The sequence below is a fragment of the Zootoca vivipara genome, chromosome 3 (assembly GCF_963506605.1).
Source record: "Zootoca vivipara chromosome 3, rZooViv1.1, whole genome shotgun sequence".
In the NCBI taxonomy this organism is placed as follows: Eukaryota; Metazoa; Chordata; class Lepidosauria; order Squamata; family Lacertidae; genus Zootoca; species Zootoca vivipara.
In genome coordinates this window covers 42,587,932-42,610,721 of record NC_083278.1, presented here as the reverse complement: position 1 = coordinate 42,610,721, position 22,790 = coordinate 42,587,932, and the positions used below count along the sequence as shown (strand labels likewise).

Genomic DNA, 22,790 nt, shown 5'->3' with positions numbered 1-22,790 from the left:
CTTTGTGTTTCTTGGTATAATGCTACTTGTACAAGAAAAACATTACATTGGAACAAACTTCATATACCTTTTATTCTTCCAAATTTATCTTCCAAATTTAGTAGTAGCATAACTGCTGGCCTTGGTGGGGTTACTTGGAAAAATTTGATCTGATGACCTACCTAGCTTTTCTATATTCCTTCCAGTTTGAGTAGAATAAATTATTTCCTCAATTACATTTGCCAGCTCTTAGCTCTCAGTGCTTTCAGGATCCCAAGCTCTTTTATGAATCTCATTGTGAGCATACACGTGTTAGAATGATTTCCCAGTGATATATAGTATATCTACTCTCATAATAATGAGATCAAAATCTAATATAAATATATATGATATATAAAAATAATGTAATGAATTCTAATAGCAATTATAAATAAATGATATGTTTCTATTTCTACCAAATCAAAAGAGAAATATCAACACACTAAAATATCAAAATATCAACACACACAAAAAATGTAGCTCATAAAATATCACAGAGCACAAAAAGGTCAACAAACCTTTTTTTTAATTTTGAAAAAAACAACATGGTAAAAATATAATACCACAGGTATCACAAGTTAACAAAATCACCCCTTCACAGTATGTCACTAGTTTAAAGTTTTAAAAAACTAAACATTTCCAGTTAGAATATACATGTAAATAAAAACATACTTCGTAACTATTTTCTGATCAAAATCTTTTTTATTACTCCTCAATTTATGTTGGGATTTCTTTCCCACAGTAATGTCTAGCAGGCAGTTTTACTTGGTAGCATTGAATTGCTGTAGCAGTTTGTATCTCACATATAGTAGAATAGCATGTCTTTTCAGGTCTTAAATAAGTGACAAATGTTATTTGAAGTGTTTTAATACAATTTTGACGAGTAGAAATGGAAGTGTGGAAATCCCTTATGTCTCCAAATCAGAGGTTTCTGGTCCAGTTTGTAAACTCAGGAAGCTGTGCAGTTCATGGAAACTCCAGGGTTGTTTTTTTTTAGTGAAGTAATCTTTTTAGATATAAAATCCATTCGCAGCTGAAGTCATGTTATATTGTTTTTTCACAAATTAGCACTTTCCTTTTCACCCCCTTCCTTTTTCCTATTTTAGAAATAATTGATTAATTAAAAGAAGTATAACAATTCTTTTCTTAAACCTGCGCACACAAAAACATATTTTAACTCACTTTGTGCTAAACTATAATTAAAATCTGGCAAATCTCTGTGGTTTAAAGGCAAGTTTTCTGTTGTCATCATCTGTTAATATAAAAAATACCCCAGCAAATAGTTAGCTTTGTAATTGTTTGTATTTAAAATACTTTGTAAGATAAAATTAGTGTTTAAATAGGAAACCATTTTTCCCATCATCACCAAATACACATGTCTTTCCATGAGAGGAGATTTACACAACATACTTGCATCAGTTCTATACCATGTTGCCATAGAAGAATCCTAGAAAAACAATTCCCAGGATTTATTTGAGAGGATGACTGTTAAACCAATCACTTATCTTTGCTTTTCCAGGACCAAAGGGAGAGAACTTACTCAACAGTGAAAACCAGAGCCACCTCTGTATCAGTGAATAATCTGAAACCAGGAACAGTTTATGTATTCCAGATTCGTGCGTTTACTGCTGCTGGCTATGGAAATTATAGCCCTAGGCTAGATGTTGCTACACTAGAAGAAGCCACAGGTAAAAATTAATTGCATCTTCCTAAAAATAATTTTTATTAATATTACATTATGACACTTTCTTCCTTCATATTTCTTTTTTCTTTTCCCTTTCTACTTCACTTGTTTTCTTTTTCCTTGAGAAGCAAGCTTGTTTGATGTATGTCAAGTGTAAAACTTTAATTGTATCTTATGCCAATTAAGAGCATCAATATAAATGAAGACCCTGTGTCTTGGTAAAAAGGGTTAGAATGGTACTTGGGGAGACAACAGTTGCCCTGTGAAAACAGCCCCTGGTTGAGTATGTATATGTCTTATTTTAATGAGCATCTTGATTCGTGGACCCCTCATTTCTTTCTTGGTAGCACATGAGTGGCACTTGTTTTCTGCCTCTCACCTGAAGTCTCAAGTCTGTCATTAGATGTCAGGCTGGCTCACTGCCTAAACCTGCAGGTGAGACCCAAATTAGTTATACCTCTCAACTGTCACCTCATAGTCACCCCCACACCCTGAAAACTGTGCGGCAAGAAAAGAGTGGCCTTATGCTTTGAATTCTCCACTGGAAAACTGCATGGATTGGAGATTTATTTATTTTAATTTTTATTGATTTATCATAAACATATGGGCAAACTAACACATAACTACAAACAATAACATATTCAGTATAAAAAAATGTAATTGCAGAGATATTGTTACATATAGCCAAGTTTTTTATGATGAGTCTATATAGCCCAACCACAGTGAGGAATGAGTCATGGGAACAGTATTTCTATGAATCTCCCTATTTATATAATCAAAAAAGGGAGACTATTCCACATCAAAACTATCCAGTTCGGCTTCACTCCAGACTACATGTCTGCCCAGATGTTCATATAAAGCAATGTTATTTATTTTTTAAAGTACACGTAATACACAATAATTCATTGTCTAGTGGGTTTATTTATTTAACACTTTAAAAAAGTTAATATTAAACTTCTCACCTCTTTGTTCCTAGTTAGCTATTGTCTCCCTATGACTCATGCTTCTTAAGGGTTTTTCTTCTTCTTCTGACATAAGTGACATGGCTTCTGGGGCCAGAACTTTTGTTATTAGAACTTAGTGCAGTAAATAATTTACTGATACTGGAGATCTTCATGCAGTTTTCAGATCTTATTTATGTAACTTCAGTATGCACCATTCTTTTCAGAATGAGAAGAAAACAAGTGAAAAGTCTGAATTATGTTCAGTTTTAGAAAAGGTTGCCAACATGTGAATGAGAGTTTGTAAAACGTACCCTCATCGCTATTGCATTTAGTACTTTTATTAATATGTAACAATTCTTAGCGGGAGCGAGGGAATGAAGTGGTGAGACAATGTGACACTTCTCAAGCCTGCAAGTTTACACCTGCCAGAGCAGGAAGTAACGGGAAGCAACACATTTTCCTCCCTCTCAACTGGATCTTCTAAAAAAAAAAATACTAATAATCACCCCTCTAAAACCAGTTGAGGAATTAAGACAGCTCCATAATGAAGTAGATAACAGGCCCAATCATGGAGTCCCTTGAGGAAACACAGGGGCTTTGGGAGCCAATGGATTTAAGGCTGCCCAGAACACTCTATTTTGGAATGTAATTCCAGTCACCGACAGCAGTAGATCTGCACCTGCAGCGCTCTCCACAGGTGCATTGGGCAGGCTCTGTGGTGGGCATAACCACCCCTACCTCATAAGCCCACTCCAGCCACTGAATCTGGGCGCTGAGATTTCTGCGCCTATCCTGAGTTTATTTAATCCACAGTGATTGCTAATGGAAGTTACCGTGTTAAAGGTGATAGAAATAGATCTAAATCCATAATTGTTTAGTGCAGTTTTGAAATAGTTGAAACTGGCAGTACAATCCTCTGCAAGTCTTCTCGTAAATCAAGTCTGTTTAGTTCAGTGGGACTTATCCGCTGGTGAATATGATTACAGCCTAACAATGCAACCCTATGTGTGTCTGTTAAAAAGAAAGTTCAGCAGGACTTTCTGTTGTGTTGTTGTATATAGGATTGCAGCCTTCATCTGTATCTATCAACCTTTATAAATATTTCAATATTCTCATATCCCTTGCTGAGATTGCTGTCCCCCCCCCCAACAGATACCTTGTGTGTCTTTAACAGCCGTATGGCTGGGAAAAACCCAGTAGGCACCTTTTCCTAATATAGACATGTAGCGAGGGCAAAACTGCACATGTTGAATTTCTGTGCCGGTCAAACTGCAGTTAGACTCAGGACCTTTGTCAGGATAATGCAGCAGACCTGATCATAGCTAAGACATAAAATGTGTATCCTGCCTTTTGGGGTTAAAAAAAGAGATAACCCGTATACCCACAATAGTCTCTAAAGCTGTAGAATCGTGCCATAATCTGTTTCAGAACTGTATATTGGATCCATCTTTAACATTTTCTCTCTTATTTTTCTTGTTGGCAGCAACTGCTGTCTCCAGTGAACAGAATCCTGTAATAATCATAGCTGTGGTAGCTGTGGCAGGCACTATCATTCTGGTCTTCATGGTTTTCGGCTTCATCATTGGACGAAGGTACTGCTTATGGATATTAAGAGAGTTGTTAATAGCTAGTTTATATGAATTATATTTTTAGAAATTTTTATTGGCCCATGCATTGGCATCTGTAGGGTTTTCAACTTAGATATTGTAATATTTTCCACTCAAAACATGGTTTGGCTAAAAGCTCAGTTTTATTGATACAGTAGCTATTTCAATAAAACATGACAGGGACGTTCCATGAACTTAAGCAACTAGAGTGATTGGTTATTTGAATTTGTTCAATCACTCTTCCGTAATATTCGTGACAAAGGCCAAGGTCCCAAGGGCCTAACCCTAACCTTTGGGGACCAAAACACCTTTGAGATACATGAAAAAGGGTAGGAAATCATAGAATTGTAGAGTTCTAGTCCAACCCCCTGCAATGCAGGAATCTCAACTAAAGCATCCATGACAGATGCCCCCACAACTTCTGCTTAAAAACCTCCAATAAGAGTCTACTACTTCCAAGGGAGTCCATTCCATTGTCAGAACAGCTCTTTCCCTGAAAAAGCTTATCCTGATGTTTCATTAGAATCACCTTTCTTGTAACTTGAAGCCATTGGTATTGGCCCTAGCCTAAGGAGCAGGAGAAAACAAGGTTGCTCCATCTTTCATGTGACAGTCTTCTAAATATTTGAAAATGGAACGCATTGGGTGGGTAGCTGTGTGGAATCAACAATTCTTAATGCGTGTGCTGAAGTACTTTTCACATATGGATCGGAAGGCAAATTCACTATGTGGTAACTGAAATGCACCACTCCTCACACATGCACACTTTCCAACAAATTTTTGTGTGAGCCATAGCAGTATACAGGTTGTAAGTAAGGATGAGTTTAAAACATACAGGGATTTTATATTTATACGTCCTCTTACATCCATTTCATATCTAGTTTTCACAATGGGGGAGGGGGAAATCAACATGTAGTTATATATTATTTTTTGTGAAAATGCCCTTTTCTTTTTTTACAGGCACTGTGGCTATAGCAAAGCTGATCAAGAAGGAGATGAAGAACTTTACTTTCATTGTAAGTGTTTTGCTTTTATTTCCCCCAAGAATTTCCAGGCCAATTATAATGCATTGGGACTGGCAGTAATAGAATAGACACAGTACCAAAGCAACATTCTTGCAGAGGAACAACTATAATAAATTTTAAAATGCTGTGTAAACGGCAAATGTGAAGTTAAAAACTGTAAAAGAAGTATGACCTCTTCCAAAAGTACATAGAATAAAATCAACACTGTTCACATGGCAGATTTTATTGCTGTACATTTGGATGATATATAGTTGTCTGCAATCCACATTTTTCCTTTGGTTGCTTTTGAATAAGTGTTTCATAATGTCCTAATGGTTCCCTCTGAGATTGATTGCTGTTGGCCCAATAGCTATTTGATTTATTTTTTATTATTCGTGCAGGAAAGTTAGGATTCATCCGTTGCCCAAGGCTTAAGGCAATTCAATAAAAATTATATTTCTAAATTTGTCCCAGTGATTAGCCAACATAATACTTATAAAACTTAGAATAAGTGGTGAAGAAAATAGGCCAATCAACCAATTAATATGTCAGTGCAATCTTGAGTTTTATCGATTTAAAAACAAAACAAAAAACCCTGGTAAAATCAGCATTACATAGAAGAGGATCAGAAATAGTTGTTTGTAGTATCATACTTGCTCTCCAGCTGCTATGCCTAGTGAACTCAGAGCTGCCTAGATCCTCTTAAAGTTGATCTCTGTTGATAACATCACTTACATTTCAGCAGAAACATCTTGTAGTCACCTCTGTCTGCTCAATAGAGGTTTTCCTCCCATAACAATATTTCAAGTATGATCAGATCCCAAATGATAGTCCGCATATAAAAACTAGTTGTTGATTAATTACATTGTTCTGCAATCAGAATGTGTAATTGATTGAAGAATTATAGCATACATTTAGGAGAGGAGAATAATTTTGAAATACGCACCAAAGTTTCAACGTACTTTTGTTTTCTTTTGGGTCATCCATCAGTTCCCACAGCGCTTTCTGATGCTTTCTGGTGGTGATTCAATAAAAATTGATTGCAAGTTGCCTTTCCCATGGATTTCAATTTAAATCAATTCAAATCTCCTTTTTAAATCTGGTTACTTAATTAACAAATAGATTGAGCAGTGCAAATTAGACTGGGTGATACAGGTTATTCAAACATGACTTGGTAAAAATTTAACTTTTATTTTTCCACTGTGCAGTGGAGGCTGGTCCTTTCGGGGCTGGTCCAACCACCACCTGCCTGCCTTCATATGTCCAGTCCATGCGGTAGCAGTCTCTGCTAGCTTCCTCCTCATCTGTCTCAGTGTTGCCCTTGCAGAACTAGACAGGCTCCACCTGCCATTGGCCCTGACTCTACCTACTTCTGGTCTCCCTGCATTTCACACCACCATTCCCAATGGGCACCATCCACCACTGCCATTGTGCCTCCAAAGAAGATGTTCACTTGTGAAAATAAGTCTTAAATTTGCTCCTTTCACATTAAATGGAAAAAAGATGCAAGGTTAATTAACAGTCTGTAGCCACCATTGTGGTACTGGTCCAGACCTCCCGTAGATTATTGTAGTATTCACTCTAATCAAGAATTTCCTCTACAAAGAGGCAAGCTATTTGTACGATTGATAAAGTAAAGTCATGAATTTCTGTGGAGCATCTAGAGTTATGACACACAAATTAATATTTTAGGCTTCATCCAAAAAATCCTTCCTGTGGATACATCTAATTCAGGCATCCCCAAACTGCAGCCCTCCAGATGTTTTGGCCTACAACTCCCATGATCCCTAGCTAACAGGACCAATCGTCGGGGGAAGATGGGAATTGTAGTCCAAAACATCTGGAGGGCTGAAGTTTGGGGGTACCTGATCAAATTAATATTTCAGATACAGGCCAACAATCTTCCCCAGCAGGTGTACTAGGCTATGGTGGTTTTAACTTTCCACTGGAGCCTCTTCCATTGCTTTGAATGCTCTTGAGAGGGTATCCTGAATTTAAGGAGTAGCTTTTAACAGTGCAGTAGAAATAAAGGGCCTGTCTAGATGTTGAGTCACTTCCCTTTTATGTTGCAATGTATTTATTTAAAAGATTTGTACCCTGTCTTTCAGAGCATCCTGCTCTCGCAAAGCAGTTTACAAAAGCAGTATAAAACATGGTGGTGGTGGTAATAATAATAATAATAATAATAATAATAATCAGGGCACACTGTCCTTATAAAACAGTTTAAAACACACAAACTGCAATAACTAGAAAAGCAACAAAATGCCTAGAACAAAAAATACCTCCTAGGAGAAACAATAAAACATTGAAAAAGCACAACACATTTAAATCAGCCAAGCACAGGCTGGAATAAAAATGGGTAATATTTGGCTAACTTTTACTCATAGTAGACCAATTGAAATCAATGAACACAACTCAATTAGCTCCATTAATTTGAATAGGTCAACTCTGAATAAAACTTGGTATTTAGCAACCACTTGAGGACCAGCCATAATAAGACCATGCATATTTTCTGAAGAAATGGATCTTAGCTTGTAGTTGGTGGTAGGCCATTTTTTAAAGTTAGGTTCATAACACTTCCCTTACAACCTGGGTGCTATGAATCCATGTTTTGCACTGGTGCTCCCTGAAGCAAATGACTGATTCATCAAAGAAAATGTAGTAGATTAAGAATCAGAGCAGCTGATAATAGCATCAGGTTGAATACAGGGTCATTCTACAATTCAACAAAAAAAGTCATTGAATACACTCAAGCGAAAATTAATATCAATCAGGGTTATAACATTCTGAGTGCATATTGTTGTTTTAAAAATGAAGCATTTGCAAATATCCCACCTTTGAAATGAAGTTCCTCTGAAGGATAGAATCTTAGTAACACCATCCTATTTTAGTTGTAGTGAGGCTCTTCATATCCTTAAAATACTTTAAGGTCTTTTCAGTATTCCCTACCGAGTGATGTCTGAGAAAGAAATGAAATCAAGCATTTTTTTCCCTTTACATGTGTCTGTAGGGAAAGTGCAAGTGCTAGCTGGAGAATGGTTTTCCCCACCATGCACTATTTTTAGATGATATGTTTTAGGGAAAGAAAATGTAAATAGGTTAACAGCCTAGTCTTAATAGTCAGAAACTGAAATTGAAAATAACACTTCATTCCTTCCTTGTATTCCTTTCAAGAAATCTAGTTATCCAATATCTAGGGAAGCTTACAGTCTGTCAGAAAAGATAACCAACCATGAAGCCAACCCCAAAGTCTTATGATTTTCATCTTTACTCGACTACATTTTTAGAGCCTTTTGATAAAAAGCATAGTATTTAATTTGATATGATCATTGTTTCTGGGGAGAAACAAAGCACGGTGTTGAAGTCACCAATGATTTCCAATTTTGCATCCTTTTGTTCCTGTGGTATACAGACAATTTTCTTATATGCTAAAACATCAGACTGGATTTTCACAGTAACCTGAAACAGCAATCCTTTTAACTAGCTTTCAGATCAGTGAATTTAATAGAATGTCCAGTCTTCCCATTCAATTCCCCTCAACTTTGAATGATCCCAAGTGTTACGTTTTTAAAGGTATAACACAATGGAAGAGTTTAGTCAACCAATTGCAATTTACATTTTGTTTCCTCCTACCATTTTCTTTTAACAATGTCTTTGATTCTGAGGGAGCACTATTTCACGTTGGTATGCCAAGAAAGCGTTGGCCTGTCAAAATGTTTTATGACAGCTTGAATAAAGTACCATCAGAGACCCATTTATGATTCACAAGGTTACCTCCAATCCAGGCTCCTTATCGCAAGCACAAGAAGATGGCTCATTCTCCATCTGCTTGCTTGAGAGCACAATATAGGCAGTTAACCTATTGTTTTCTGCTCTCTTTCCCTTCTGGTTGGGGACGTAAATAAAAAATGAGCCCTTATCAGCTGCAGAAGCTGAGCCATTATTATTATGATTAGCACTAAACCTATTGAAAAATACAGTGCAGCAAAAGTAACCTCTGGGGAAGATGTGGAATAATTTCTTGCAGATCCTCAGTATGGCTATTCAGCTCTGTGGATGACCTCCACATCACTAGCATTCTTTCCCCATGGCATCATTTTTAATAACTTCGCTTCTGCAGTTTGAAACATGTGATCCCTGCTGAATATGTCACCCATGACTAGTTCATGGAAGACCTTTCTCAAAATTGATGGAATCTGTGTCTGAAAACTTCTTTTCTCAGCCCCATATCTTGGTGATTAGGCCAAATACAAGAGCATTCTGCTTCTTGTATTTCATCCCTTAACCTCCCTACCACCACCACCACCAACAACAAACAAACCAGTGTGCTCAAACGACAGGTGTAACTGTGTCCCAAAGAAACAACGTAAACACACCACTTGCCCTATATTATTCATTTACTAATTAAATTTATATATCACCCTTTGTCCCAAAGGAGTTCAGAGCAGCAATTTATGGCTATCCAACATTTGATCGGGAAGATCAATGTGAAATTCTGAAGGGTGGGGAAGCTTGCATTCATTTTCTACAATACTGATCTGCACGTTTTCCTACTCGCCAGTACACTCACAGCTGGGGAAGACATAACAGAATCCTGTGGATAAATGAAACCAGAGAGAGCCCAAGACGACGTGTCATTTATATGTCAGAGAGAGATAAGACTGTCAAAATGTGATAACACTTAGTGTTAGGGGGGAAATAGAGGTTGGCACCAGTTATATTTCATCTCAGAATAGTCACCTTTCTGATCTCTGCCCTTTCAGTATCTTCCACCTCTTGCTTGGCAAGCCTACCAAAAGCAGGCCAACACCAGCAGCATGAAAAGAGGTTGTGAGAAGGCACAGAGGTATCCCAGTGCCCCTCTGGCAAGACACTTACCTCTCTGCAGGAAGATTCAGTTGGGTGGAGGTCTCAGTATATATTTTTTCAGAACACAGGATGTGGATAAAAGACAGATACTCAAAACAATGAACTTGTTAGAAACATTTACTCCATTCACTCAAGACAATGTAAGTGTAAGGTAGGGATCAGCAACTAGAGCTCTCAGGGCCAAATCCGTACAATCTTTTGGCTATCCCAGTTGCCAGTCCACAGTTAATGGAGTGAATAGTGACTGTGGCAGCAGAGCCTGCGGGTTCTACTGGGGAAGAAAGAATTGGGTTTTCACCTTTCACCCCATCTCAGATGGGTTATCCTGCAAAGTTGCTTGATGACCACAAATGTAAGGAATGGGGAGGTGTTTCCTGAGAAAAACCTGTTTGCCTTACCTAGCTGGCTCAACAGGAGCCTCACTGTTTTAGGGTATCTGAAGAAGTCTGCATGCACACGAAAGCTCATACCAATGACAAACTTAGTTGGTCTCTAAGGTGCTACTGGAAGGAATTTTTTTATTTTGTTCTAGGGTGCGCTCTGCTTAATGAAATTCCGGGATTGACTGCACAATAAGTGCTTTGCTTCATCACAGTCATGCTTTCTTACATCATTACAGTTAAATTTCCAGGCACCAAAACCTACATTGACCCTGAAACCTACGAGGATCCAAATAGGGCTGTCCATCAATTCGCCAAGGAGTTAGATGCCTCCTGTATTAAAATAGAACGTGTGATCGGTGCAGGTAAGCTCGCTGTGGCTTCCTTATACAGTTCTTCCATTTAGCTCGGATTGAAACTCATACATCATGATGACAAGCAAATAATTATATCTTGCGCATGGAGCTTTTTGCTTATACCAGAGTGGTTAAAAGCACTGGAGCTGTGTTTGCTCATAAATGTAAAATAAATAAATAACCAGTCCAGTGGTCCAAAACGCCTGTGTGTGTTTCTATTTCCTCTTAGGAAAATGAAATGAAAATTGTGTTTTACAAATGCAGATAATGTCATTCCTCCTCACACATTGTTGAGAGAAGGTGGTGCATTTGAGTTAAACACCTGATGGCTATATTTGCATCAATATTTCCATTAAACTCCATGAGAGGCTTACTTGTGTGTGTATGTATAAAGAACGATGTTTGTGTTTGTTATAACTAAAAGCTGGCTTTACAAAATATGTTTTTCTTTGGGGAATGTCATTGGTGCCATTTTAAAAGTATTTTATTGCTATAAGAAGTCCTCATCTTAGCTCTTGTGAGTGATGGTAATTGTGCTGTCATTACATTGCTTTTCTTCCTTTTCCCACATACTTAGGCAGTGGTGTTCATGCTCTGGAAACCTGTTTCCATTTGTTTGCATTAATAAGATATGTGACACTTTTATTATTATACTGGTTCATGTAGTGAAATTAAGTGTCCATGGGCAAGAAAAATATCAAATACCTGGGACTCCTGGAGGAAACATTCTTTGATTTCCTGTTGTTTTATGCAGTACTTTTAAGTCCTCTTTTCCCCCTCTTTAAATCACCCCTGCAGCAGTGTGACAAGTGCTGTAAATTACATATAATAGCTCTTTTTGTTTTTTGTTTAAAAAAAGGGAGGCGGACTCACTTAACTTAAAAAAAGGCTTATCTAGGTCATAAAAGCTAATGTGAAAACAGATCAACCCTATGCATGCTATGCCGGTGTGTATAGGAGTGCAGCCTTAGAAGATGTTAATGACGACATTAACTAAAACTAAATTCATGTACACTCCTGATTCAGAATCTTATCTTAAGTCCCAATGGAATTCAATGGATGCTCCAATCTTATTTTTGAATATTTGCTTTCGGTGCCAGCATAACCACATGCTTTCACTGTAAGCACTTATTGGCAGGCACAGAGGTGAGTAATAACCTTCAAGTCCCAGTTCTTAAATTCAGCAGAGGCCATCAGTATAACATTGTGGAGCAGATGTGACACAATAACTTCATTTTCACCATGCGGATAACTTCCCGCATGAGCTGGAGCCTCCATGCAAAACAACTGTTCCCATTTATTTATCTATTTATTGAATTTATATAGCGACCTATACCCGGAGGTCTCAGGGCGGTTCACAGGACAAAATCAAAATATAAAACCACAATATATATAATCAAAATAAAAATAACAACCTCCTCCCCCCCAAAAGAACCACATTTTAAAAGGGCATAGGATGCTTTGCTTTGCCAAGTTAGCTGCGTTGAAGGCCTGCTTCCAGGAAAACTGGGTCACCGTTTCTCCATATGCATTCCAGCGATTTTACAGGAGTCAAAGCAGCCCCCTTATACAAAGGCTGCCTCTGGAAAAAAAGCTAGCAAGTTTAGATTGGTTCAGAAATTAACCCTGGCATTTCCCAAATTAAGAGAAGGCTCATTTCTGAGCCAATCCAACAACACAAAGCAGGGGTGAGCTTGCCCACCTGTAGACAATAAAAATCAATATAAAACCCTTAATTCACAGCAAGCGTTCACTGGCTTAGAACTTGACTGAGATAGTAGATAAGGGTCTGTTGTTAAATAAGCTTGAGACAGCACCAAACAACAATCTTACTTTCCTGTTCTTGTCGAATTCTGATTCAGTTTGATTTTTTATTAAAAGGGGAATTAATTTTCTGATTGATTTTGTGACTACAGACTCAGAACTCTGCTGACAAACTGAAAGGCAAATATGGAAATGTCACTCCTTTTGGTGGTGAAGTGTTAGGTGTAGTTGCCTTATTTATATTTCAATTCACGGTTCATACTCAGCAAAGACTGTGAGCAAAATGACTGTTGCAACAGCCTAACGATAAAGCAGAAAAATAGAGGCATGGTTTATATCAAGTAAACATATGAAGTATCAGTGTGACAGACAACATGCAGCATCAAAGATTTTAGCATGTTTCTCTGCTAATGTGGTACACTCAACTGTGGAGCAAAGGTTCTCAGGTCTGTGAGTGGTTGATTTTGATGAGAGCACTACAATTTTCTGTTCCCTGCCAACATGTTTATGATACTCCTGTTGTGCAGAAGCATTGTGTGCTATACTATTGTCTGTACTATACTATTGACCAGGCATCCCCAAACTGCGGCCCTCCAGATGTTTTGGCCTGCAACTCCCATGATCCCTAGCTAACAGGACCAGTGGTCGGGAAAATGGGAATTGTAGTCCAAAACATCTGGAGGGCCGAAGTTTGGGGATGCCTGCATAGACTCTCCCACCACAGTCCTTTGCTTTTATAGCTTCCTCACGTTGCTATAGAATAGACTAAAATTTGCTCATTTAGGGCCTGATCTTGCCAAAGCTCTTTTATATTTCTTTAATTTCAACCATGTGCTTAAATATTTTCCATTGAAATTACTGCAGCTTGGAGGCATTTAACCTTGGTTGGGTTATGCCCTTGTTGATTTGATTCACATCTAGCATAACATTTAAGTGGGAGTGTTCAGTTGACATCTAAATGCGTTGGACATACGCAATCCTGGTCCTGTATCAGTGATTTCCTAACAGACGATATGTTTTCCATTTCAGGAGAGTTTGGAGAAGTATGCAGTGGGCGCCTAAAGCTTCCAGGCAAGAGAGATGTTGCCGTGGCCATTAAAACCTTAAAAGTAGGCTACACTGAAAAGCAAAGAAGGGATTTTCTTTGTGAGGCAAGCATCATGGGACAGTTTGATCACCCCAACGTTGTTCATTTAGAAGGGGTGGTTACCAGAGGTAATTAACTACCAGATCTGACCTTTAGACAACATGCTAAAAGGCAATAGATTGTTATAAAGTTTTCATAGTCAGCAATTCAAAAGACAGAGATGTGCTGCATAGATTAACAGATTTTCTTCTGATGTGTAACTAACTAAGGGAATGCTTAGTTTATGCAACAACATGCGAGAGGGAGAGAGAAATAAGATCAGTGGATGATGAAAAGATGAAGAACTTTGGAATATTTATTTTTCCTAGTCTCATTTAGCCTCAAATACCATGTAGGAAGATAAGGTTTCTTACGTCCTTTCGTATTATCTGAAGTGTCATTTCCCCAGAATTCTCTTCACACAGCGGGAGTCAGGAGAACACACTGACATTTTGATTTGTACGGTTTAACTTTTGCGAATCATGACCATATTTAAGGGCCTTTTAGATCTCTGTAACAGTTTTGGAAGCTTCAGGAGCACTCATGCTTCAACTATTCAGCCCTTCAAAGGAACAACATGTGTTTTACCAGGAGTGGAGGGAACCACTCTGCTCAGATTATGATTCCTTTAAACAAAATGTGCCCCCCCTTTCTTCTTTCTTTTTTAGGGAAACCAGTCATGATTGTAATAGAATACATGGAGAATGGAGCTCTGGATGCATTTCTCAGGGTGAGTGAATGCTGGAGGGAAACATACATAGCACTTCAAAAATAAAATGTATATGCTACCAATTTAGCATAATAAAACCTTTTCAGTGTAAAATGAGAACACGCCAAACATTAAGAGATCTCTGAATGGTCTCTGAAAAATCAGATTAGAAATTAGAAGACCAGACGGGATCAAACGAAAACATTTTTGGCCATCTAAGTGATCCAATATGGGACAGATATTGTGGTTTTGATTACCATCATCGAAAGGGACCTGAAGCCATATTGTGGGAACACATGCTTCAAAATCATATTTGTATCTTTTCAACATTGTGGAAAAGAAAGAGTCCTTAAATTAAGTGCAGCAGTAATTCAGAAATGAAGGAAGCATTCCCTCCCCCCAGTCCTAAGAGAGATTTTACAACTTTTTGTGACTGTTTACCGTTTATGATAGACAACTTGCTAAACCCTACAAAGTCCAAAAAGGAACGTACATATAACTGTTAGCATCAGTAAGCTAAATCTGCTGCGTGGATCCCAAAGTTTAATATTGGTAATCATGGCGTAGCCAGAGGGGCAGGGCAGGCAGCTGCCCACCCCTAGAGTGAATTAAACAATAGAAATACTTAGCTAACTGACCAATCACATTGATTCTGCCACCCCTAACAAAAACCCTGGCTACGCCCATGATTGGTATCATAATGGTTCTTCCCATACTCACAACAGCTACTTTCCTATTATGTAGTTCACACTTTAGGAGCATGGATGCCAACATAAATGCCATATAATATATACTCTTGCCCTCAAAATACATTTTTACACAAAGCTAAGGACCAGTATATTCATAGCTCTCATGGAGCAACCCATTCTTCTACCCTTTGGAAAAGGTTTAATGAAAATTAGGATTTATACATATATATTCATAAACTAATAGGGTTACTCTTACAATTGACCTGCTGCTGGGGTGGGGGTGGGTGGGGATGAGGGACTGCACATGTGAAGCCCAGAGTGACACTTCATGTCTTACATGTGGCCTGTGGGAGACAAGTCATGCATGAGATGGAGGCACTAATGACATATTGCATGTGGAATTTGCAGACACGGGGCTGTGGGAGGCCTGGCCTTAAAGCACCAAGATTTTAACAATGTTTTTATCCTTCTCTCTCAGCTTCCCTAAGACGCATTTCTCTGCTTCTTTCTTTTACTTCAGAAACATGATGGGCAATTTACAGTAATTCAGCTGGTGGGGATGTTGAGAGGAATTGCTGCTGGAATGAGATACTTGGCTGATATGGGATACGTGCACAGGGACTTAGCAGCACGCAACATTCTGGTCAACAGCAATCTTGTCTGCAAAGTGTCAGACTTTGGCCTCTCCAGAGTTATAGAAGACGACCCAGAAGCTGTCTACACTACAACAGTGAGTTGCACATTAAACAAAAAGAGCACAGTTCACTCAAGTATATTGTTGCCCATTCCCCACTCCCAGGAGTGGTGTGAATTTCCAAGGGCTGTGCTCCACGAGTCAAGTGACCTTTAGAAGAAAAAACACTGGTGATATGTGGCATTTTTGCATTATTTGTGTTATTTCCAAATACACGTGTAGAGCACAGGTGGAGGCAGGTGGCATGCACATTCTTACAATACGGTAGTACAGTGGTACCTCGGGTTACAAATGCTTCAGGTTACAAACTCTGCTAACCCAGAAATAGTACCTCAGGTTAAGAACTTTGCTTCAGGATGAGAACAGAAATCACACTCCAGAGACGTGGCGGCAACGGTAGGCCCCATTAGCAAAAGTGGTGCTTCAGGTTAAGAACAGTTTCAGGTTAAGAAGGGACATCTGGAATGAATTAAGTTCTTAACCAGAGGTACCACTGTACCACTATCCCATATTAGATCCCCAGAGGTGCCTTTATCCAATTCTCTGTCCTTTCTCCCTACCTCCTGTTTTTGTTTCTCTCACCCAAACTTATTTAGAGAAGTAGGTGTCTGGCTTTTTCAAGATCTGATTGCTTTCCAGTATAAAATTCTCTATCAGCCAGACATTAGCTCCCATTGATGAAGCATCATCACTCCAGTATCCTGGGCTAGTAACAAGCAGGGTCTCTTAACAAAGGAATTGCCGGCCAACCATAGCCATTTTATTAACTGTGAGAGTTAATAATAAGAGTAATAATGCCATAGAACTCCATGCAAAACTCAGTAGAAATGTGGGGAGGAGACTGGTATTGAGGAGGCAAGCCAGAAGCACGTGGTAAAGATGCCACAACTAAAATAAAATGTGAATCCCACCTCACTAATTTCAAAAGATTAAGAATCCCATTAATCTCAAACTCCTTGAAAAACAGCTTTCTCTTGAGTTCAGCAAGTGGCTGCCCTCCTTTGATACATACCTGTTCTTCCAATCCACATGCGTCAAAAGTTCTCTTTCACATGTGAGATTAGTGCTGAAAAGTGGCAGCATAGAATATAGGTGGGAGCTATGGATAACAGGTTGCAGTTGGGAGACTATTCTGCCACCATCCACACCAACGCTGATTACCAAGACACACCAAAATGTACCTGTTAGGAACAAGGGCAGCGTCTCACCAAGACTCAGTAAACTGTTGATGCAGGGGTAGGAAAGCTTTTCCAGCCCAAGCCTAAGGGCTACATTCCCTCATGAAAAAAATTCCAGTGGCCAGCTGTCAGTAAAAACAGTGTATAAGGCCAAAGTATTCACATTCCCCACTCATCCACTAAACCAGGCTTCCTCGACCTCGGCCCTCCAGATGTTTTGAGACTACAATTCCCATCATCCCTGACCACTGGTCCTGCTAGCTAGGGATCATGGGAGTTGTAGGCCAAAATCATCTGGAGGGCTGAGGTTGAGGAAGCCTGCGCTAAACCGTCTCTTCTGTCATGCTCCTGGTTCTCCCTGCCCCTCCCCATGCAGCACTTAGGAGTTTAAACATGCTCCTATTGGCACAAATGAAAGCCTAAGTCCTGCTTTGGGGTGACTTTCACGTGGGTTGCAGCTCATGGGGAGTTGGGAGTTAGGCTTCCCTGCACAGATGCAAACCTCCCCCTCCCCGCAAAAAAAGATCCCATGCTGAATAGCATTTCTGCTTTTTAAAGCCTGCATTGGTACCAATGAAAGTGTTTGTTTTTAAGTATAATTGCTGCAAGTATTACAGCACAGAGGGAGGGGTCACTCCTAGCACCTAACCACCCCTCCCTTCCTGGCAGAAATGCAAGCTTTTTAAAGCCTAAGTGCTGTGGGGGCAGGGTGAAGAGAGGAAGCTGTGCAATGGATGGAGTCCATGGGCCAGAGGCTCCTCACCAATGGGTTTAACTAATCAAGTAAACATGTTTGCACATGCAACGGTGGAGTTAGCCACTCGGGCACCCAGGGAGCAGGGCGAGCCACCCAGGAGGAGCGATCGGCTCCCATTGGGGGCAATTGGCATCTAGGGAGGTGGCAGAGCAATCCGCCCAGGAGGGAATTTGTCACACACACCCCTCAGGGATGACACCCGGGGCGAACCGCCCCACCGCCCCCCCCTTCCTACGCCCCTGAGCACATGCTAACAGCAGCTCTAACTATGCAATTTGGGACAATCGGCTTGAAATATTTCCTGTTAATAATCCTAAACTGACTCAGAGTCTCAGAGTAAAGGTGCCAGTAAAAAAAAGGGGGGAAGGGGAGTGAAAGTTCATGCTCATTAGCAAGCTCATTACAATACAACAGGTGTGGTAAGTCAGGGCTCCTCCACAATAATTTCCATCCTCTCTGACCACTGACCTCTCTGGCTGGTGCTGATGGCAGTTGGACCTCAAGAACATCTGGAGTGCCACATGTTCCCCTCCCCTAAAATACAGCACCTGTGGAGCTTTCACCAGTGCTCAAGGAAGGTGAGCATTAATGATTGCTGCTGTCCTCTGGCAAATGCTGGATTATGGCATCTGCACACCGCTCTCCCAGCCCAGTTCTCTAATGGATGCTTGTATATTCTCTTGAGCTCCCTGAATGATGGAAAACCAACATGTTGATAAATAATAAATAATAATAATAATAATAATAATAATAATAATAATAATAATTTATTATTTATACCTCATCCATCTGGCTGAGTTTCCCCATAATCTAGTAAACATTAAAAGCTTCCCTAAACAGGGCTGCCTTCAGATGTCTCCTAAAAGTCTGGTAGTTGTTTTTCTCTTTGATATGTGGTGGGAGGGCATTCCACAGGGCGGGTGCCACTACCAAGAAGGCCCTCTGCCTGGTTCCCTGTAACTTGGCTTCTCGCAGTGAGGGAACCACCAGAAGGCCCTCGGCACTGGACCTCAGTGTCCGGGCAGAACAATGGGGGTGGAGACGCTCTGTACATTACAAACTAGCATATTGGGAAGATGTCAAGAATAAGAAAAAGTTTCTTCCTGATATTCTAGTTTTCAGTGTATAAACATTTATATCTAGTTATATTTAACCATGTCATCCTTGCATGATCTGAAGTGGTGCAGTCCAGTAGTAGCTGCTCTGTATATCGTATAGGACGGTTGACTCTGTAGGAGGGAGGAATGTGAGATGATGCAAGATTTAAAGAAGCACAGACATAATTTCATTTCTTAGTTTTAATTTTCTTTTATCATTGCAAGAAGATCTAACAAGCTGTCTGTCAGCTAATGCTTTCATGTATGGATGGTGTTACTGTGAGTTTGTTTCAGAAACTTTCTTTTTCTGTAGGGTGGGAAAATACCAGTAAGATGGACAGCTCCTGAGGCCATACAGTATCGCAAGTTTACATCAGCAAGTGACGTATGGAGTTATGGAATAGTAATGTGGGAAGTCATGTCTTATGGAGAGAGGCCATACTGGGATATGTCAAATCAAGATGTAAGTTCCAAAAATGCATGTTCTGTTTCTTATCATGCACATCACTGGATAATAGAACTTGCAAATGATATATGAATTAGGGTTTTCTCTATAGCAACACACCCAAAGACTTGAAGAACAACTAATATTTATATTATAAAAGGGAGATAGAAACTTATTTTGGAAAGGTATAAATTTATTAGCACTAGCCAGCTAGTGGGAAGCCAGCTCAAGGGCTCCCACTACTGCACTGGAGTTTGACCACTTCCTCCCCCAAATCCACTCGGGAGTGTGTGTGAGGAAGGGGAGATTGTTCCATCGGGCAAATAGAAATGCTTGCGCTGACAGAACAATTGTATTAACGTGATGCTGAATTCCACATGTTGTTTTAATTATAATTATTATTATTTTAAGAAAAATACACCATATACAAACAACAAAATGAAAAAGTCTAAATTAACATTGCCTTCTACCAATAATGGTAATAATTACAATAATAAAAATACATTCACTTCCTCCTTTAAACTTCTACTCTGGTTACATGATGTTGCTATGCTATAAGAATCTGTTATATCCTTTTCTGTCACATATCAAATCAAACTTTATTTGCATAGCCGATGGGCCATAGCATCAAAAAGACAAACAGACACCAACAAAAATACATTACAAATATGGTTACCAATAAAACCTATTAAAACCCAAGGTAAAAGCTGGGTTGACATTCAGTTGATGTCCCATGGGCGGCAACCTTTTCTCTGGTAGAATGTTCCGGCCGGTTAAGTGTAGAGTCCAACCAAATTGAAAGATTGTGAATATAGCCTTGGGAGGATGGTCAGGACAAGGAGAAAGATAATCACCACCAAATAAGCAGGGGATAATAAATAAAAGTGAATTAATAATCTCATTCCTTGAAATTTGGCATAAATAAAAAGAATAAAATCCTAGGCAGGGGATCTGGTTTTCTGTCACATATATTATTTTATTTCCCAAATGTTACCTATCCCCTCCTCCCTGTTGCTTCCCTTCACCCATGTGAGATCTTCCAGTCACTAAATTATTTCTAGTTGCTTTAATACACTAAGCTAACATGAAAGCTTATTTCTAAAATGTCTAATAAATTATGATTACTTATTTTATCCTTACACACTTAACAATCGCCTATTAAGAGTTCTGCTTTAACGCCATATTTTTTCATGTATTCCCCTATACATTATTTTAATTCTCTTTTTAGCTACATCTCAATTATTTTATCATAATTACTGGTGCTAGCTGTTTCATTATTTTATAGTTCATCAATAGGGCATCACAAGCAGCATGCACAGAAAGACCACATAACACATAACCTAGTAGGCAAATAGCACAATCCTGCACATGTCTACTCAGAAGTAAGACCCATAGAGTTCATAGGTGAGTGTGTAGAGGACAGAGCCAAAAGCTGGGATAAGGGTCAGTTATGACGTTCAGGCTTTTCCAACTGTTGTTGCCTTTAGACATCTTAAAAAGTCACTCTGTCTTGATGTTTGAATACCTCTGAAATCAAATTGGCACGGGCACTTTGGATCCTAGACGGTTGTGGGGTTTTTTATGCCCACAAATTCTATAAGTTTCAACAGCACTGTTGCAAAACCCCTGAAACACTAGCCCATTAATCATCCTCTTCTAAAACTTAGAGAGATGGAGTAATAAAGTATTCATCCATAATAGCTGATTTCGTCTCAACATCTTACAACTGAAACTTTATTCCATGTTGTCTTCAATGAAAATAATATAATCCCACAATGGTAAAAAGCCCTTTTCATAACACTGTGTGCATCCTCATTCTAGGTAGGACTTAGGCTGTCACTTTTCCCCCTTACAAAACAGGGAAAATGAAAACATGTAGTTACCTCCACCCCCTTGATTTTGGCCTCAGGTTTGTTTACACAGGTGCAAATTGAGGGCTTGTTTACATGGCATCCAATCTAGCCCTTGCAAGAGCATTTTAGAGCAGATTCTTGTCTACGGAAGTTCCCTGTGACTAACCCTTTTGAAGAGGATTATTCCTTGTACAGGGTAGCCATTTTCATAAGCAAGCAGGGAGGGGGCTTGGCTTTACCGAAGCTTTCATTCTGAGCACAAAGGTCCATGGCTGTGGAATAGAGATACCTAAATAAGTTCTTAGACACAAAATATTTATTCAAATCAATAGACAGTGCAGTTTGGCCTAAGTTACAAACTTGCTTACAATTGTCATCTGAGCTTCAAGTGACAATGCTAGCTCCAGGAGCATCCCTAAGCTGTTCTTTGGCAGGAATGCAACTCCATTCAGAACAGGCCATCTCCCTGGCTCCTAGACTCTGGTGCTGCCCACTATTCCTGCCTCCAGCTAGTAGGAATTCAGTCTCAGTTTATAAGCCCTTATAACAGCTCAACATCCCCAGTACTGGTCCAACATTTAAAGCAGGGGTCAGCAACCTTTTTCAGCCATGGGCCAGTCCACTGTGTCTCAGACCATGTAGTGGGCTGGACTTTATTTTTTTGGGGGGGGGGGAATGAATGAATTTCCTGTGTCCCACAAATAACCCAGAGATGCATTTTAAATAAAAGGACACATTCTACTCATGTAAAAACACGCTGATTCCCAAACTGACCGTGGGCTGGATTGAGAAGGCAATTGGGCCGCATCCGGCCCACAGGCCTTAGGTTGCCTACCCCTGATCTAAAGAGCTTCTCCTTATTCCCAGGATGACTTCTCCTAGTGCCTTCATTTAAATGTTAAAAGGTATGAGAGACAAGATGGAACTCTTGCTGAAATCCTCAGGTGCAGGAGAGGTTAAATGCATGGCTGACCATATGCTTTGACACTGATTCAACAAGCAAGGCACCTCCTGCACCTTCCCTTTGAAGAGAACACGGCAAGCATAGCTGTTTGTATGTCCTAAGACTGGAGAGACAAATGTGCATATTCCTCTGTGTGGGCTGGCTCTGTGAAGTTTGTCTGCACCAGACAAGAGATGAAGGCGAATTTATGGCTGCTTTAGCATCATGCTAAACCTTTAAATCTGCTCTGCAGGGTAAAGAGACACTACCCCATTGCCTGAAACAGCATGCAGGGGAAGGAGAGTGGAACTTGTTCCATCCAGCAAGTAGAATACTTGTGCCGAGGTAGGGTCGGCACAGTACAAATGTGTTGGTGATGCCAATATGGTGCTCCTCCCAGGGCATTTCCACCATGACAACTTCACTACTGCTGCATTCCTCTTCCTCTCCACCCCAGTATGCTGCAGTTACTCAGCTGAACAGTGCAGCCATACCATATGGCCCACTGCTGTGGAAAACAAGGACTAAGGAGAATTTCTCAATACAGGGAGGCCAATATTTCATGCAATGTGTGCTCTTTCCCTTAGTATGGTACTATTAGCTATTCTGGTTTCAACTTTATTGCTGTTATATAAAATATGGGAATTAAAATGCAGATACCAAGTGAAGTTTC

The 22,790-nt window shown here is 39.6% G+C and overlaps 1 protein-coding gene and 2 long non-coding RNA genes across 5 annotated transcripts in view; 1 reads left to right on the top strand and 2 right to left on the bottom strand.

Annotated features, from left to right (window-relative positions):
* The window catches only part of EPHA7 (EPH receptor A7), a 158,614-nt gene that overhangs the window by 121,823 nt on the left and 14,001 nt on the right, over window positions 1-22,790 (top strand). The window contains exons 6-13 of one of the 2 annotated variants that reach the window (XM_060272603.1): window positions 1,538-1,706; window positions 4,130-4,238; window positions 5,214-5,269; window positions 10,758-10,871; window positions 13,656-13,841; window positions 14,421-14,482; window positions 15,671-15,880; window positions 19,190-19,339. In XM_060272603.1, coding sequence (XP_060128586.1) covers window positions 1,538-1,706; window positions 4,130-4,238; window positions 5,214-5,269; window positions 10,758-10,871; window positions 13,656-13,841; window positions 14,421-14,482; window positions 15,671-15,880; window positions 19,190-19,339 — 1,056 coding nt within the window. Of the gene's footprint in view, window positions 1-1,537; window positions 1,707-4,129; window positions 4,239-5,213; window positions 5,270-10,745; window positions 10,872-13,655; window positions 13,842-14,420; window positions 14,483-15,670; window positions 15,881-19,189; window positions 19,340-22,790 lie in introns of both variants that reach the window. The other variant, XM_060272602.1, reaches the window with a different exon arrangement.
* Window positions 5,845-11,694, bottom strand: LOC132591891 (uncharacterized). The gene is made up of 2 exons (XR_009557332.1): window positions 8,093-11,694; window positions 5,845-6,272 (listed from the first exon to the last, which is right to left on the bottom strand). It is a non-coding gene; the product is annotated as an uncharacterized LOC132591891 (long non-coding RNA).
* Window positions 19,332-22,790, bottom strand: part of LOC132591890 (uncharacterized) — a 77,534-nt gene continuing 74,075 nt past the window's right edge. For both annotated transcript variants that reach the window (XR_009557330.1, XR_009557331.1), the window contains exon 4: window positions 19,332-21,446. This is a non-coding gene — a long non-coding RNA (uncharacterized LOC132591890). The remainder of the gene's footprint in view (window positions 21,447-22,790) is intronic.